This window comes from Macrobrachium nipponense, chromosome 42, assembly GCF_015104395.2.
Source record: "Macrobrachium nipponense isolate FS-2020 chromosome 42, ASM1510439v2, whole genome shotgun sequence".
Taxonomy (NCBI): Eukaryota; Metazoa; Arthropoda; class Malacostraca; order Decapoda; family Palaemonidae; genus Macrobrachium; species Macrobrachium nipponense.
This window is the reverse complement of record NC_061103.1, coordinates 21270368-21286308: the sequence shown is the minus strand read 5'-3', so window position 1 is coordinate 21286308 and position 15941 is coordinate 21270368. Positions and strand designations below refer to the sequence as shown.

Genomic DNA, 15941 nt, shown 5'->3' with positions numbered 1-15941 from the left:
GGCCCCCTGGGTGGGACATACAGGTTTGCATGAGGAGGTTGGATGTCTCCTACCCTCCTGGTCCCCTACCAATCCTGCTCTCAGCTAGGGCGGACACAGGTTTTGAAGAAGGGTGAATGTTTCCCTTACAAACAGTTTGCAGGAGGGTGGATGTATCTTGTCTGCACTACCGTCCAATTCCCCTACCTACCACGCCCACAGCTGGGGCGGACAAACAGGTTTGCAATGTCTTCCTTACACTCCCATTCCCCTACCTACCTACCCCGGTTTCCAGGGGTGGGTGGCTGTATCATGACTCCCCTACTGCAACCTCCGGGCGAGGACAAAGGAGATCATCCTCTACTCAGATTCTATCATTATTATAATTTATAGTTGTTATTAAGCTTACCAAAAGGGCACGAACTAACCCAAATTGAATGTACAGGATTATTAATTGGCCAGTTTGTCCTCTTCAAGGAACGTCCATTGTTATTTGCTATTTCTGAAATAATTTTTAACGCGGTTGATTATTTCAAATGATGATTCTGAGTGGATAATTCTGTTGGGAGAAATATTGGTTTAGAAATCTTGACCTATGGTAAGATTCAAAGGACATCTGACCATAGGAGTGAAAGTCATATTTGCTTAAACTGCAACTCAAAAGAGTTCTCGTATGGCGTTAATGCCATTAGTGCACTTAATGCGGTGCACTGTAGACATAACTTCAGGTTCTTTGCAGCATCCTTTAGGCTGCAGCCTCTTTCGCTCTGTTTATTGTACTCCAGTCATATTCTTTCTTTCATCTCTCGGTCCACCCTCGCCAGATAATTGTTTCTTAGTGCAACTGCGAGCTGTAAGTCTTGTTACAACATTAAAACCTTTGTACACTATCAATTTCCTTTTCAGCGTTGAGTGGCCTCATAGGCCACAGCTCTCACAGGCACCAGCTCTTGGCCTCTGGCCTAGATTTGATATTCCACTTCCAAATGAAGCTGATATTTTGCTGGATATGAAATTGAATTTCTGATATTATTCTGGCTTGACATCCACATTTGAAAACACTTATTATTTTGACTTGAATTAAACATCCCAACATTCCCTATTACACTAATAACTCATTCTTGTCACTTCCTGTCTCCCATCACCGAGGAAATGAATCCACAATTTTGACAAAGAATGACAAAAACATGACAAGGTAGCGTGATAAACTTACAAACAAGCCGTGTGTTCTGAACCTTTTACAACGTCAATTCATTATTCATTTCAAGGGCCTTTTATTGGGACTGTAAATACCACGCCCTCTCTCTCTCCATTGAATCCCTTCCGCCTTTCCTCGCTATTTGACACAGTTGGGAGTAACCGTGTGACGTCGGTGCGTCCGATTTCTCGGTGGAATTCGGCAGGGAGGAGGAGGTCCATTTCTCTCTGACACTTTTCCCAATTCTTTTCGATTCTTTCTGGACGAGAAATGAAATTTCGGGGCGGCGCGAAGAACAGACGTGACGGCGCCCGAACTACTACTACTACTACTTCTTCTTCTTCTTCTTCTTCTTCTTCTTCTTCTTCTCCTTTTTTTTTGGAAATCAGCGGTCCTCCTCCTGCAGCTTTCACTTCCACTCTTCTTTGAATGATTACAATAAGCACTTTGGCACTGATTTCTGAAATATCAAGATTGTATATTTTCTTGCGGCCCTGTCTTGCGTTTTCTAGCACCACAAGACGTGTGCATGCAGGTCCAAAACTGCATTCTCTCCCTGGGCGTGGTTTGGGGCTGCTCTGATCTGGGCGCCGAAACGGAGTTGTTTACTTAGCGGTGAATGTCAAATGGATTGGGCAACGGGTTAGCAACCTCATATATATATATATATATATATATATATATATATATATATATATATATATATATATATATATATATATATATATATATATATATTATATATATATATCACTTAAAAAATCACAGTAGATGCACGTGACTTTCTATAAGTAAGCAAATACCACAGGCAAAGAATTTAATAATAAAAAATTCTCCTAAAAGATCTTCCAATATATGAAATTCCTTGCAAAAAGTGTGATAAAGTCAATGACGGACAAACCGGTAAATCTCTTTCACAACGTCTCAAACAGCACCAATATTCTGTGAGAACTGGGTAAATATCGAATGCATTATTCGTACATATGAGAGATTTAGATCATCCTAGTAACTGGAGTCAAGCAAGAGCCTTAATCCCATGTAATGACACAGTTAAAGGGTATATCATTGAATCTTTTTCATCAAGTCAAATAATGGAAATGTTCTAAATTTAAGTCTTGGTTTATTTAAACTTTATGCCTTCATAATGAAAAAAGTTGTAGATAAATATAAGCAACAAAATTAATATATTCAGTTTTGACATGTTTTGGACTATACGGATACTTTGCAGTATCTGTTAGGGCCAAATCTATGTTTAGGTTTGTGACCGTGTGATATCCGATAATCCTGGATTATCGCTTTAATTTTTACCCTTTTGACAATTAACCATCTAGTATTCTTGATCTTGTTGTGTACCTGAAGACTTTCTCTCCAACTGTATTTCATTCGTTTCTTGACAGTTCTTAGTAAAGAGCGCTTGGATTCATGACTGCCATTTTCCTGTGTGTGTGTCTGTGTGTGTATAACTGAATCACGAATGTTTGGGACGTGCCTATACCTATATATATATATATATATATATATATATAATATATGTATATATATAATATGTTATATATATATATATATATATATATATATATATATATATATATAAAAAGTGAAAAAAAAGTTATTTCATGTAACAGCTGTAAAATCCAGAGGCGTGTAGTGAGGCCGCCAGAAATATAGATGTCATCTATGAATAATATGTAACGTGATTAGCTTACAAATGATATTTCATATAGCCCCTTTTCTACTTGTCTTAGAATAAATTAGACAAACGTTGTGAACATAATGATCCTGTGTAAAAGTTAATTACAAAACTAGTGGTGAAATAGATGGAATACCTATCCTTAAAATTTTAAAGGGAAAATAACGAACAGAAAAGAATTTATGGTTTATACTATTTATTTTAGCTGAACTAATTACATGTTCTTTAAAGTAGCATCTTTTTAATACTTTGGAAACTTCAAATGTGTGTGTGTTGAGTTGTGAAAAGTAAGCAAATAAAATCTCATTATTTAAATACTAAATATTATAAAAATAAGCTCAATAAAAAAGCTAATTATAAGTAAGAACTATAACATAAAGAAAATCACTATTAAATGCGATTTATAACATACAAAAGCCGAATATCAAGTATGAAATATAAAATAGAAAAAAAGCTTGATATTAAGTACGAAATATAAAATAATAAAAAAAACTCCGAAATGTAAAATTAGAAAATACGAAATATAAAATTTTAAAAATACGAAAAAAGAAACTACACTGTCAGTTTCGAGCAAAATAATGTAAGTCAGAGCAATTATAAATACACTATTTGCAATTTCACAGAGGAAAAGAAATATTTTTTCCATTTGCAATTTCCTGGAGAAAAATTTTTTTTTTTCAAAGTAATTTTACCTGACGTCTTTCTAATTTACTGTAAAAGAAAACTATTGAGATGGCTGTTTGTCTGTCTGTCCGCCCTCAGATCTTCAAAACTACTGAGGCTAGAGGGCTGCAAATTGAAAAGTAGATCATCCAGCCTCCAGTCATCAAACATACCAAATTGCAGCCCGTTACCCTCAGTAGTTTTGATGTTATTTAAGGTTAAAATTAGCCATGATCGTGCGCTGGCACCGCTATAGGGGCCAACAACACAGGCCACCACCGGGCCATAGGTGAATGTTTCATTGGCCACGGCTGAGAGTTTCTTAGGGTATTATACAATGTACAGAAAACTCGATTGCGCCGGAGAAACATTTTGTTTACTTGTTTAAGACTTGAGTTGCATAACACTTGCTTAGTTTTGAATAGCGGGGCCAATCACCATTAAAACAAGTCTTATACAAGCCATATATTGCCGGCCTATTAAACTGCCATTAGGTCTAAATGATTAGGCGATTAATGCTCGTAAAGTTGAATGATTGAGCCATTGATATATTTATGGCCTCTCTCTCTCTCTCTCTCTCTCTCTCTCTCTCTCTCTCTCTCTCTCTCTCTCTCTTCCTCTCTCTCTCTCTCTCTGTGAAGTTGGAACGGAATGATAAAATGTATACGTAATAATAATTATAATAATAATACTAATAATAGTATTGGAGAAACAAATCCACAGTTATGTAAATGTACATGTATTTAATACTTTAAAGATAGCTTTCTGAAATCTGTTCGGTTCCTCTTATCAATCAATGATAAGGGGAACCGAACAGATTCCCGAAAGGTATCCTTAAAGTTTTAGATTTAAAGATATGTACATTTACATAACTCTGGATTTGTTTCTCCATTTGAAGACTCGTGCTACTATGGGGATTTTTAAAATAATAGTACTGTTGAAGAGAAGGGCAGAATTAAGCGAGTTGATTTTATATAAATTTTTTTTTTCTAATTTTCTTACAATCCGCTTCTGTGTCTCAGCGATGTTTCTGAGTAACTGGTCGATTGGGAATTTCTAAAAAAGATAAAAATGCTGAAGGTGATCTTCCATTTTATTATAAAAGAGGATCTTGTTTTCAGGTCAAACAGGGGTCGGACAACTTACTCTGGCGGCCATTGACAAAGTGCAAATGGATTGACTTACAATTTACCCAAACAAATGCATAGGGGGGGGGGGGGGGGGTGTTGGATGTACAGATGACAGCTCGCTAACTGATCTGTCAGCTGTACACCCCCCTCCCTCCTCCTGCTATATGTATATCTGTGTAACTTGCATGCCAGTCATTCACTCTATGTAAAAGGCCGCTAGAGGGCGTTGTCGAAAAGTCAGGGGTAATAAAAACTTTTATTATTATTATTATTATTATTATTATTATTATTATTATTATTATTATTATTATTATTATTATTATTCAAAGTTCATTTTTAAACAAAATTAAACTGTCTTTATCTTTCGGGGGCTTCTCCGCTCCCCCTCCTGAAAAAGCAGAAGAATTTGTGTTTTTGTAATAAAATTTTACAGCTGTAAACAAAATGAGTTTGTAGCTCCCGCGTTGTTGTTGTTGTTATTATTATTATTATTATTATTATTATTATTATTGTTATTGTTATTGTTATTGTTATTATTATTATTATTATTACATGAAAACCTTGGTATTTCATAGAACAAATGGCTCATTTGTTATTTCATAGAACAAAGTGTCCATGTTAAATAAGAGAGAGAGAGAGAGAGAGAGAGAGAGAGAGAGAGAGAGAGAGAGAGAGAGAGAATCGGCTGCAAGTTCGCCATAGAAAGTCGACCGAACATCGTGATAAGATCTACCCACTCCCAAACTTTTCTACAAACTGAACTGAAACGTTTCTGACAAAGAGAGACGAAACTCACTCTCTCTCTCTCTCTCTCTCTCTCTCTCTGCAGACAGCCAGACGCCGAGAGCCTTCAAGACGGCTCGACAAAGGTCTCCACAGACAGGGAAAATCACACGGCGCTCCCAGAACATGACTGATCGGAAATTACTTGGACTCTCTCTCTCTCTCTCTCTCTCTCTCTCTCTCTCTCTCTCTCTCTCGTCTCTCGGGATTGACGTGGCGTCGCGTTGAAGAGAGACTCTCTCTCTCTCTCTCGTTATCTAACCATCGTATCTCGCATATCATGTCTAATGCAATCTGTGTGTGTGTGTGTGTGTGTGTGTGTGTGTGCGCGTGCGCAAATGACTTTTGTTACCACAGTGTTATTATGTTATATTGTATCCTTAATGAATCTCTCTCTCTCTCTCTCTCTCTCTCTCTCTCTCTCTCTCTCTCTCTCTCTCTCTCTCTTATTTATGTAATGTATTAAATTAAATTGCCCAGATAGTCTTTATTTTTTCATCTGATTATCGTTTCTCTCTCTCTCTCTCTCTCTCTCTCTCTCTCTCTTTGTTAGTGGTGTGACAGATCCCACACAAACACAAGCCAGACCCAAAGAAATACGGGAATTTGGGGAACTGGATAAGAATTGATCAATGGCAGCCTGTTGCATTAGAGGGAGACTCCTCCTACACCATATGCTTTGTGGGTGGGAAGATATTATTTTGTTTGTTGGGAGAAAATAACCCTTTTTTGATTATTCAAATGTAAATTTATTGCTTAAGGGTGCCTGTGTGAAAAGCGTTGGTGCTTGGTATAAATACCGCCTTTTCTGTTAATTTTCTCATTCATTACTTGCCTGACGAGAGAGAAGTCATTGAAATATAGTACTGACTTTCTATATATTGGCGTTTTTATGGGCCCTCTCCTTTCATTAGGTGGAATTCTGTTAAAACTTTTTTGCCAGCTGTATATATATATATTAATATATAAATATATATATTAGATATATATATATATATTATATATTATAGTATATATATATATATATATCTATATATAATATAATATTTTATAAATATATATATATATTTATAAACTATATATAATGTTGTCTGTATAAGGATATGTTAGCGTATATAGCTTATAGCATAGACGAAACCTTCCACTCATCAACTAAATGAAATACTAGTTTTGTTGAATGTTTTTTTTTCATAATAATGGTGCCTAACGGTTTATCAAGAGATTGCCAAAGAAGAGAAGTTGTAGAGAACAATTGAAAACGAACACTTTGCATTGAATCGCAGATTAGTAGTTAACCTTCAGGTATCTTGGATTGCATTGTCACCCCCTCAAAAAAAAAAAAAAAACAAAAAAAAAAAAAAAAAAAAAAAAACAAAAAAAAAAAAAAAAAAAAAAAATCTAATTTTGTTCTTGCTTCTGCATTCTTGTTTTCCGAGTTTGGTCAGGTGCCCTCGATTTCCAAATGCAATTTTTTGTAACTTTCTTATCGGTTCTGGTCTGTAAGAGCCGTTCGTGTCATCTGTCTCTAAGTTGAGGAAAGGCAACCATACGAGAAAAGACAATATGGGAAGTAAACAAAAGGAAGGAATCTTTTCTGATTTCCAAAATCAACAGACCATTTTCGACTCTTCATCAACAAGTTGGTAGAGGTAGAATTCCTCAAAGTGACTAACGAGTAAATAGAACAAACAAATATTTTGAAATATCCGTAACGTAAACTTTAGGCTACCTGGTTTGGAGTAACAGACTAAAGCTCTCATATACATAACGATATTTAACATATAAAAACTTTGTGTACTCTCGACGTAGTAATCGATCATCCCTCACTCCTAAGGAAATGTATTCTTATAATATATATATATATATATATATATATATATATATATATATATATATATATATATATATATATATACTCTAGAAAAAGGGTAGCCATTTATTATCCAGAAGCTATTGGGACGGGCAACGTAGTAGTACTAGACCCATAATTAGCGGCAAAGGACCACCAAAGCCTTACTCAAGATTTTCGCGGTAAAATATGGGTAGTGCCTCACGAATGTATACTTGTTCAAGAGAGAAATCAGAGGTTATTGAATTAATGTTTGTCACTACTCTTTTCATACAAATGTACATCTGACAGTATTTTTTTGGGTGATATGACCAAAGGCATTGCGACGTCAGATGAGAATCAGTCAGCTGATTTCATTGACAAGAAACAAAATGGATATTAAAGGACATTTGTTGCTTAATGCGTATATATGAATTATGGTGATGTGATATGTCATATGTACACACACACACACACACACACACACACACACACACACACTCATATATGATTATTTGTAAACCTTAGTTTGTGAAGTTATCTATGTATCATTCATCGGAAAATTGTATTTTAATTTATCGTTCAGCTGTGTTAATTTGTGTTTTGTGCGATCTATGTAGGTATCTGGAAACAATATGCGACAGAAAATTGTTGTTAATATTCTCCGTGGAAATGAAACTGTGATCAATATGCCATCATATGTGTGACACTTTGAAATCGGCTGAAAAGACTGTGGATTTATGTTGTAGATATTTTCTGTATGTTACCAAGAAATTAATGTTCTTACAGACACGAGAATCTAACGAAAGAAATGGAAAATATCTCGAAGATACGTGTATACCGATAATAGAAAAAAATAAAACATTTTGAAAAGAGAGAGTGAAATAATTAGAGAATAGAGAAAATTAGTTTCCGTCGAATTGTTGCCATGTGATATGGAACCCGACGACGGAACAGTAACACGAGAGCTTTAAGCTTAAGCTGTGAAAGAAGTTTCTCCTTTCGGGTTATTTGCTTCGATATTATTGAAAGAAGAGATGGGGGTGAGTGACTCCGAAGTTTTGCCATTTGTTCATTGATTTTAAAAGGGTTCGTAATCTTTGTATTAGTGACTGTTAATGTCGTGGTGATAGTTCGTACTAAATTCTCTCTCTCTCTCTCTCTCTCTCTCTCTCTCTCTCTCTCTCTCTCTCTCTCTCTCTCTCTCTCTCTCTCTCTCTCTCTCTCTCTCTGTGCAAATGACTTTTGGTACCACAGTGTTATTGTTATATTGTATCCTTAATGAATAACTCTCTCTCTCTCTCTCTCTCTCTCTCTCTCTCTCTCTCTCTCTCTCTCTCTCTCTCTCTCTCTCTCTCTCAGTAGAGGAAAAGTACTTGTCTTGCATCTCAGTTTGTAGATGTATATATGTTTATTTTTTCCACACAGTCATCATTTGAATAAACATAGTCACCTCACACTTACCTTCGTGATGTTTCTTGTATTTTCTTTTAATGCTTTTGTAAAGAAAATATCTTTAATTGTTTTACAATGAAAATTTTCTCCTTTTCTTTTTTTTTTTCAAAGAAAATTTTCGTAGTTTTTCATTTTTACAGAGAATTATTTTGTTTTACCAAAATTTTCTCTTTATTGCTCTTACAAATGAAATTACTATTTATTGGTTTTACAAAAGTGCTTATATTGCTTTAACAAAATAGTTTTCTTTTATTGCCTTTACAAAGACAATTTCTCTTCAAAGCAAGAACACACCTGTCACTGATGATGATTGGCCAGAGGTGATTCAAGGTTGTGTGTTCAAGTCATGAGAGAGTTAAAGATGGCTCCAAGTGGTCATATTTTAAAATAATGACTGAGTCTCTCTCTCTCTCTCTCTCTCTCTCTCTCTCTCTCTCTCTCTCTCTCTCTCTCTCTCTCTCTCTCTCTGTGTTTGTGTGTGTGTCTGTGCTGATAAATGAATGTAGTTACTGCAATGTTTTGTTAAATATCTTTCATTGTTAAAGAATCTCTCTCTCTCTCTCTCTCTCTCTCTCTCTCTCTCTCTCTCTCTCTCTCTCTCTCTCTCTCTCTCTCTCTCTCTCTCTCTCTCTCTGTATGCCGATGATTTACATATGGCTTTGTTTTATGACTTCTTGAATTATCATCACTACTTTTACGTGTTTTCTCTGTCTCTCAGCAAATGAATAACCTTTGGTACCACATTGAATGTTATAAAGTAATTCTCCTCCTCTCTCCTCTCCTCTTCTCTCTCTCTCTCTCTCTCTCTCTCTCTCTCTCTCTCTTCTCTCTCTCTCTCTAAATGGAGGGACTCGATGAGATAATCCTCACTTCAAAGGGGTTGAAACCATTCATAAGTTATTCAACGATTCTCTCTCTCGCTGCATTATATAAAGGGTGTTATCAGCGTCTCTTCCAACCTTTTATCCTTTAATCTGCCCTTAAACCTTCCCTTTCCCCCCTCCTTACTGTCCAACTTCTCTTAACAGTCATTTCTGTATGACTGTAGATTTTCAGCCAAGTTCACCTTTAAATACCTTTGTACTTCATTTCACTATTTTCTAGATCTTTTTGCTAGCTTACCATCCAACTCATTTTCAGTCTTAATGGCTGTATGACTGAAAGAGCCCCAGTGCTTAGCTTTGTCCAAATTTCGTTATTCATACATTCACCTTTTTGTTTAGGTTGCTTGGCTGGCTAATAGAATGGGGCAATGTGTTTGGAGTGGAGGTAAGTGCTGTATATAGAGAAGAAAATTGTTTATAGAGAACACAACAGAAAAGGAAAGGACACCCATCTATGTCATTGTTACCCTGTAAGGCCAGTGTGTTTAACATAAACAAAAGTGGATTTCTTTTGGTACTGGCTTAATTTTATGACATGGGAAACTGATCTGGTATGTGAGATTCTTATAGAGACCATTGACTAAAACTTAAGACATATAGGGGAAGCAGAACATTCGAGAGTTTTGAACATATTACACCTATATCTTTGAAGAAGAAACCTGCTGCATTACTAAATGGTAGTTGCAGCAGCTTTTCAAACCCAGCTGTATCCACCTTTTAACCTTTTATAAGAGTACTATACAGAGAGAAAATTTATGTATAGAAAAGTCGACAGAAGCTTGGGAGGGACATCCCCCTGTTATTGTTACCTTGTAAGGCCTGTGTGTTAACCCTACTAGAAAATGGATTTCTTTTGTTACTTGGTTATTTTGTCACACAGAGACTGAACGGGCATATGAAATTCTTAGAATAAAGGCCAGTTACTAAAACTTAGGTAATTGGGGTAAACATAAATACTGTACCTTTAGCTGTGTACAAGAAACCTATAGATTAATTCATTCATAAACAGATGTCTAGTTTAAGATGAAAAAAATTGAGTGCCATTGGTACAATGAATTGATATAATTGATTTATTCATAGTGTCCATTGAATTACCACTCCTAAAATTTAATGATGAGACAGGTGTTACTCTCACCTGAGAAAGTAATATTGCTTAAATGTAGTTCTATTATGTAATTGCTTTTTATTACACCATGTTTTAATAATGTTCTGGTTATCATATTTACGGATACAAAAATGGGTGGTCAAAATGATCTGCTATTTTGTGGTTTACAGTATTATTTTGTAGAATGCTTTTCTTTTATAATGTTTCCTTATTATGTTTGTTTCTTGAATATAAAATTAGTCTGTTTTAGGATTCATTTGCTTTTAATGTAACATTTGAACTGACATAGCAATAGCAAAAATGTCAAGGGAATAAAAAAGCTTGCTAAATGTAATTGTATTCTGAATACCTAAGGTTCATTGTTGTGTTGATTTTTAGTGTACTATAATTTTTTACCATGACATTTTGCTTTTTCCCATCAAAATCAGTATTGATTATCTCAAGGGAACTGAAATCTTGTACTTGCAAGGGAAGTGATATGTTTTTGTACTTGAAATGTATGTAGTATGTAATGCTGTATGTAGTATGTAATGCTGTAACTGTTTTATTTACTTTATTATTTTTTAAAATTAAGATACTATAAAGTTGCAAATTTTTTATGTTAAACTAAGGTATTTTTTATCTTAATTTTTTATGATTTCAGTGGTTTGCAAGAGGTTTTTAGAATTTATTTTAAACTTTTTAATTTTAATACTCTACTCTGTGTGTTATGTCTTGACTGAAAAACTTTTCTTTTCTGTTCCCACAGTTGTGTCTGACGGTTTGTGACCGAGTGTACACCTATTATACCACCCATGAAGAGAACAGCAGCCATGAGGTGGACACGATGGTCCTCAGCCTCAGCACTGCGCTCAAAAATATATTCCCTGCCGTTCCTCTCACGTGAGTTGCTGCTCATTACAGTCCTTTGTTTTTGTGACAGGATCGTTGCTCAGTTTATAATTTTGTGACAGAAGCGTTGCTCAGTTTATAATTTTGTGACAGGATCGTTGCTCAGTTTATAATTTTGTGACAGGATCGTTGCTCAGTTTATAATTTTGTGACAGAATCGTTACTCAGTTTATAAAATTGCTCCTTTTAGGGAGAAATGATCTGATTGAAAATTTTTTTTTGATAATTACTACGTACTCCAATGCAATGCAACTTGTATTTTATTGTTTTACTTAGATTTACTTTTTTATATATTTTTTAAATTTGTTTATCTGTTTTTCTGACAACTGATCTTCTCTTTCTGTATTTCACATTACTGTCTTTTAGTACTTTAGAATGAACACCATATTCTTTAGAAGCTTGAATTTCAAGTTAATGGGCCATTTAGGGTCTTGTTTCAAATGAATAGGGCTCATCTTTTGATAGTACATGGTTTTGAAAAATATAAGTATAAAATATTCATATCCTTCCAGGCACATTATTCGAAAAGTGGACATTCAGCCGTCCAAACGTCTGCTGCAGCTGGAGGAGCTGGAAAGGGCAACCTTAGGGGGTACCAGAGACATGGGACCATGTGGTGGGTTTTCCACACAGTACATGTGTATGTGCGACTACCACGCTCTGCCCTACAGAGAAGAAGTGGCATGGGATGTCGATACCATCTACCTCTCACATGATACTAGAGAATTATACCTTCATGATTTTGATTACTTAGAACAGAAGTAAGTTTACCTTTTAATTCATAACTTTGAAATCTTGGGAATTTATTGCGCTGTCTTGACCTTTCATGCCTTGATGGAAGTTAAAGTATACTTTTAATCAAAGGGTTGCACCCTTCCTAGAAAATGTATCTTTTGAAGAATTGCTGGATTATGGAAGTCTTATGATCTCCTAAATGTTTAAGTATTTTTTTTCTTGTTTTGCAAAGCAACTGAAATATTTACTCTCTATGGGGAAGTTTTAAATTCATTTGCCATGCTAATACCATGTTTTTTCTCTTGCAATAGAGACCTCATTCCTATCATCAGTGCCCTTGAGTACAACACCTGGTTTCGTAAACTGCGCTGTAGCCATAGTAAGCTCTCACATGAAGCAATAGAACGAATCCTACACGTGGTTAGCAAGTCACTTAGTATAGAAGAACTTTATTTAGATAATATTGGTGCCAAAGCGTGAGTATTGTCTCTGCAATCTATTTTGCTGAAAGTTTTGATTACTGAATTTGTTTGCCGGTTCATTTTTCATTTGTGTTATCTCACACCTAGTTTAAAGGTGACAGTTGTGAAATTTAAAGTATATTTATATTAGTAAACTAGAGATGTACTAGTAGTCATTACTTGCGTATATTCATAAATGGGTTTTACTTCTATTTTCAGGGAATTTGCAAATAAGTTGTCGTTAGCATTATTGTCAAATAGCAACATTCCCCTACAAAAGTTGGATATATCGCACAATCCATTAGAGGATAAAGGTAAGAGCATATCTATTGCCTTAGTATTTTATTGAATGGTTTACCTTGTTTTAATCTTACTTTAACACTTGTTCAGTTGAAAACTGGATCAGGTAGTTCAGTGTCATATAATCAAGAAAAAGAAAAATGCAAATTTTTAAATGACCTTGAGAGTCAACTCTTGGAGCCATTTCTACTTTATTCCCAAAAATACTCGGGTTAAGTTTTGTGGAGTAAAGTAAGAGATAATAGCATAAAAGGAGGAATTACGTTATATTGCTGGCTTGTTTCTTTTTAAAATTTCATGCAATCACAACTTAAGTAAATGTGACAGCAGGCGTAGATTGGGTTTCCAACTATATGAAGTTGATGCTGGTTCAATTTAAGGAAAGTAATTATGGATTATTTCAAGACACACACATTGAAGACAGTAAATGATATAGGTTAAATTTTGTAATAGAGAAAAACAAAGAAGAGATTTCTTAAATAGTATTGTGTTAACAATAAACATTGGTTAACGTCTGAATGATCACTGGACTGAAGTAAATCTGTACTCACCCATACATGGTACATTTATCTAGTCAACACTTTTTCTCAGCTTTAAGACATGAGGCTTTGGTAATTTCTAGACCACAAAATACTCCTTTTCACTTTCTCTAATCAACTTGAACTAACGTATAAAAAAGTGTATGGTGTAATTTGGTGAAGAATTAGTGTTCTTCTAGATGGTACAGAGATGAGATGGAAGGACAGAGGAAGAGGTGAGTGTAATCATGGTCTAAAGATGCTGCACTCTGTTTTACTACAGGTACACGAGTACAAGGGAGCTATTGCTCAACTCTTGATACCCTCTCAACTGTGTTGAGGTAGTTGGCATTTTGCTCCAAGATTTAAACATGGGTCGGTCTTAAACCCTTGTACAAACAAACCCTTGTGAGATGTGTGTGTGTGGTTTTTTTCCACCCTACTTGCAGTCAACGTTTTGAAAAAGGGCAAGTTTGGATCACTTAGAGGGGGAAAAAAAAAGAAGAAGAGGCGGCTACTGCCCAAGGTGGTGATTTTGACTTGCTTTGCTTCTAGGGTCTCATGTAGAGTAAGAAATGTATGGTGTGTGTGTGTTGTGCAACATGAATTACAAGTAAAAAATAGAAAATATTTTGTTTTGCCCCATTATCCAGTAAGATCCCCAGAGTTAAAGAGGCCACTAAGTGATTTTAGGGCAGCTGGTAAGTAGGATTGGCCCATTAATAAGAAGGTAAAAAAATTATGTATTCAAGAAATTATTAACTTGAAATCAAGTGAAACTTTTGAAACTAGCAAAAGGGTTCTCAAAGATGTTTGCATGGGCACAGGCTAAGAAGGGAAATGGACCAATCAATTAGATCATTTTTATAGTATGTGAAGGTAACAGGATGGTGACTGATGGAAAGATCCAGATCATCAAGAGATGACCTAACTCAGAGATGCATGACTGTGGAATTGAGTAGTACGTGCACAAGGTTGAAAAAAGTGGAGTAGGTTCATGCTTAACATGGTAACGAGGAAGTATGATGTAAAAATGGAAATATTTAGAGAGAAAGATTGGCAACATTTCTGTCATAGCCAAACCAACAGCTTGAAACTTATGTCATCAGTTTTCTGATTATCTTAAGAAGTGGGTATAACCATGCATTAATTTCTCTAGCACAGTGAAAGTAAATGGTATAAAACTTGGATTACTGTTTATTTTATATTTTATATAAGGAAAAGGATGTCTATTTTGTTTATGGTTATTGGAAAAACAAAATTTTAAGTGGTTGTTTTCTTGTCATCCAAGTAAATTTTTGTAATACGATTGTGGTAAGTAATAGTTTAATGCATGCAGTGCATATGTGCATTAGATGTGGAAGACAAGGTTGTTTTGCTAATTTAGTATATGACATTCATATCTGAAAACGTTATGGCTGTACTTGTACTGTATTCATTAAGATAAGAAAAATTTTCTCAAAATTGTTTCTGTTTTTGGCAAGTTGAATAAATGCTGAGAAAAGTGAGAGGTGTTGATCAATCATGAGAGAAGAGCAAAGTTGTGCTATGTTTGACTTTGCTCACAACTTTTTTCTCAACAGGTTTAAGCAATCTGTGCGGTCTGGTAGCCAAGCTGTCTCCAGTAGCTGGGGGTTTGTTATCATTTTTGGTTGCTGTTACAGCATTGGGGTCATCTCTCTGGATGGTTTTGAAGTGTTTTGACAAGTTGTAATATTCCTTTATTCCACATCACTTTTAGCAGCCTTTGGCATTGGCCCTTTTGTTATGACTTACATGGGTACCTGTGATCTGGTTGCTCTGCTGCTCTTGGTACAGTGATTTTGGGAATGGAATGTAGAGACTGGAGAATCACAGATGGACCATCCATAGAGGTGACACCTTTGATTCTGCAGAATACCACATGCTGGGTTATGTCTGACATCTAGGGGTGACTGCTGCTACCTCTTGCTCTTATGTGATTTCTATGGGATGCTAATGCTTTTGTCCAATCTCGATGTCTGTCATGATTTTTCAAGCAATGCCACCTACTTTTGATAGCTACCAATTTTCATTGCGTTTCAGATTTTTACAAGTAGCTTGTCGACTGATGCATAGTGATTTCATGCTAAGATTTTGGTGAAAAAATTTATCTGTTTTTACCTTACCATGTGGAGTGTTTAGAACTTAATTTTTTCAATAAGATGCAATAATATGAATATGTAGCTAAGATTATATAATTTTATTTCATAGATTTTTATAATGTACAATTTATAAAAACATCGAGATTTGACCACTATATAGATTGACCTTTGGAGGTATCAAGGGTGTCTTGTAGAGGT

At 35.2% G+C, this 15941-nt stretch overlaps 1 protein-coding gene across 24 annotated transcripts in view; it reads left to right on the top strand.

The window, feature by feature from the left end:
• Nucleotides 1-15941, top strand: part of LOC135213014 (F-actin-uncapping protein LRRC16A-like) — a 300836-nt gene that overhangs the window by 121946 nt on the left and 162949 nt on the right. For 23 of the 24 annotated variants that reach the window (XM_064246820.1, XM_064246824.1, XM_064246823.1 and 20 more), the window contains exons 5-9: nt 11464-11597; nt 12119-12367; nt 12653-12817; nt 13022-13116; nt 15204-15254. In XM_064246820.1, the coding sequence (XP_064102890.1) occupies nt 11464-11597; nt 12119-12367; nt 12653-12817; nt 13022-13116; nt 15204-15254 (694 nt within the window). The remainder of the gene's footprint in view (nt 1-11463; nt 11598-12118; nt 12368-12652; nt 12818-13021; nt 13117-15203; nt 15255-15941) is intronic. The other variant, XM_064246810.1, reaches the window with a different exon arrangement.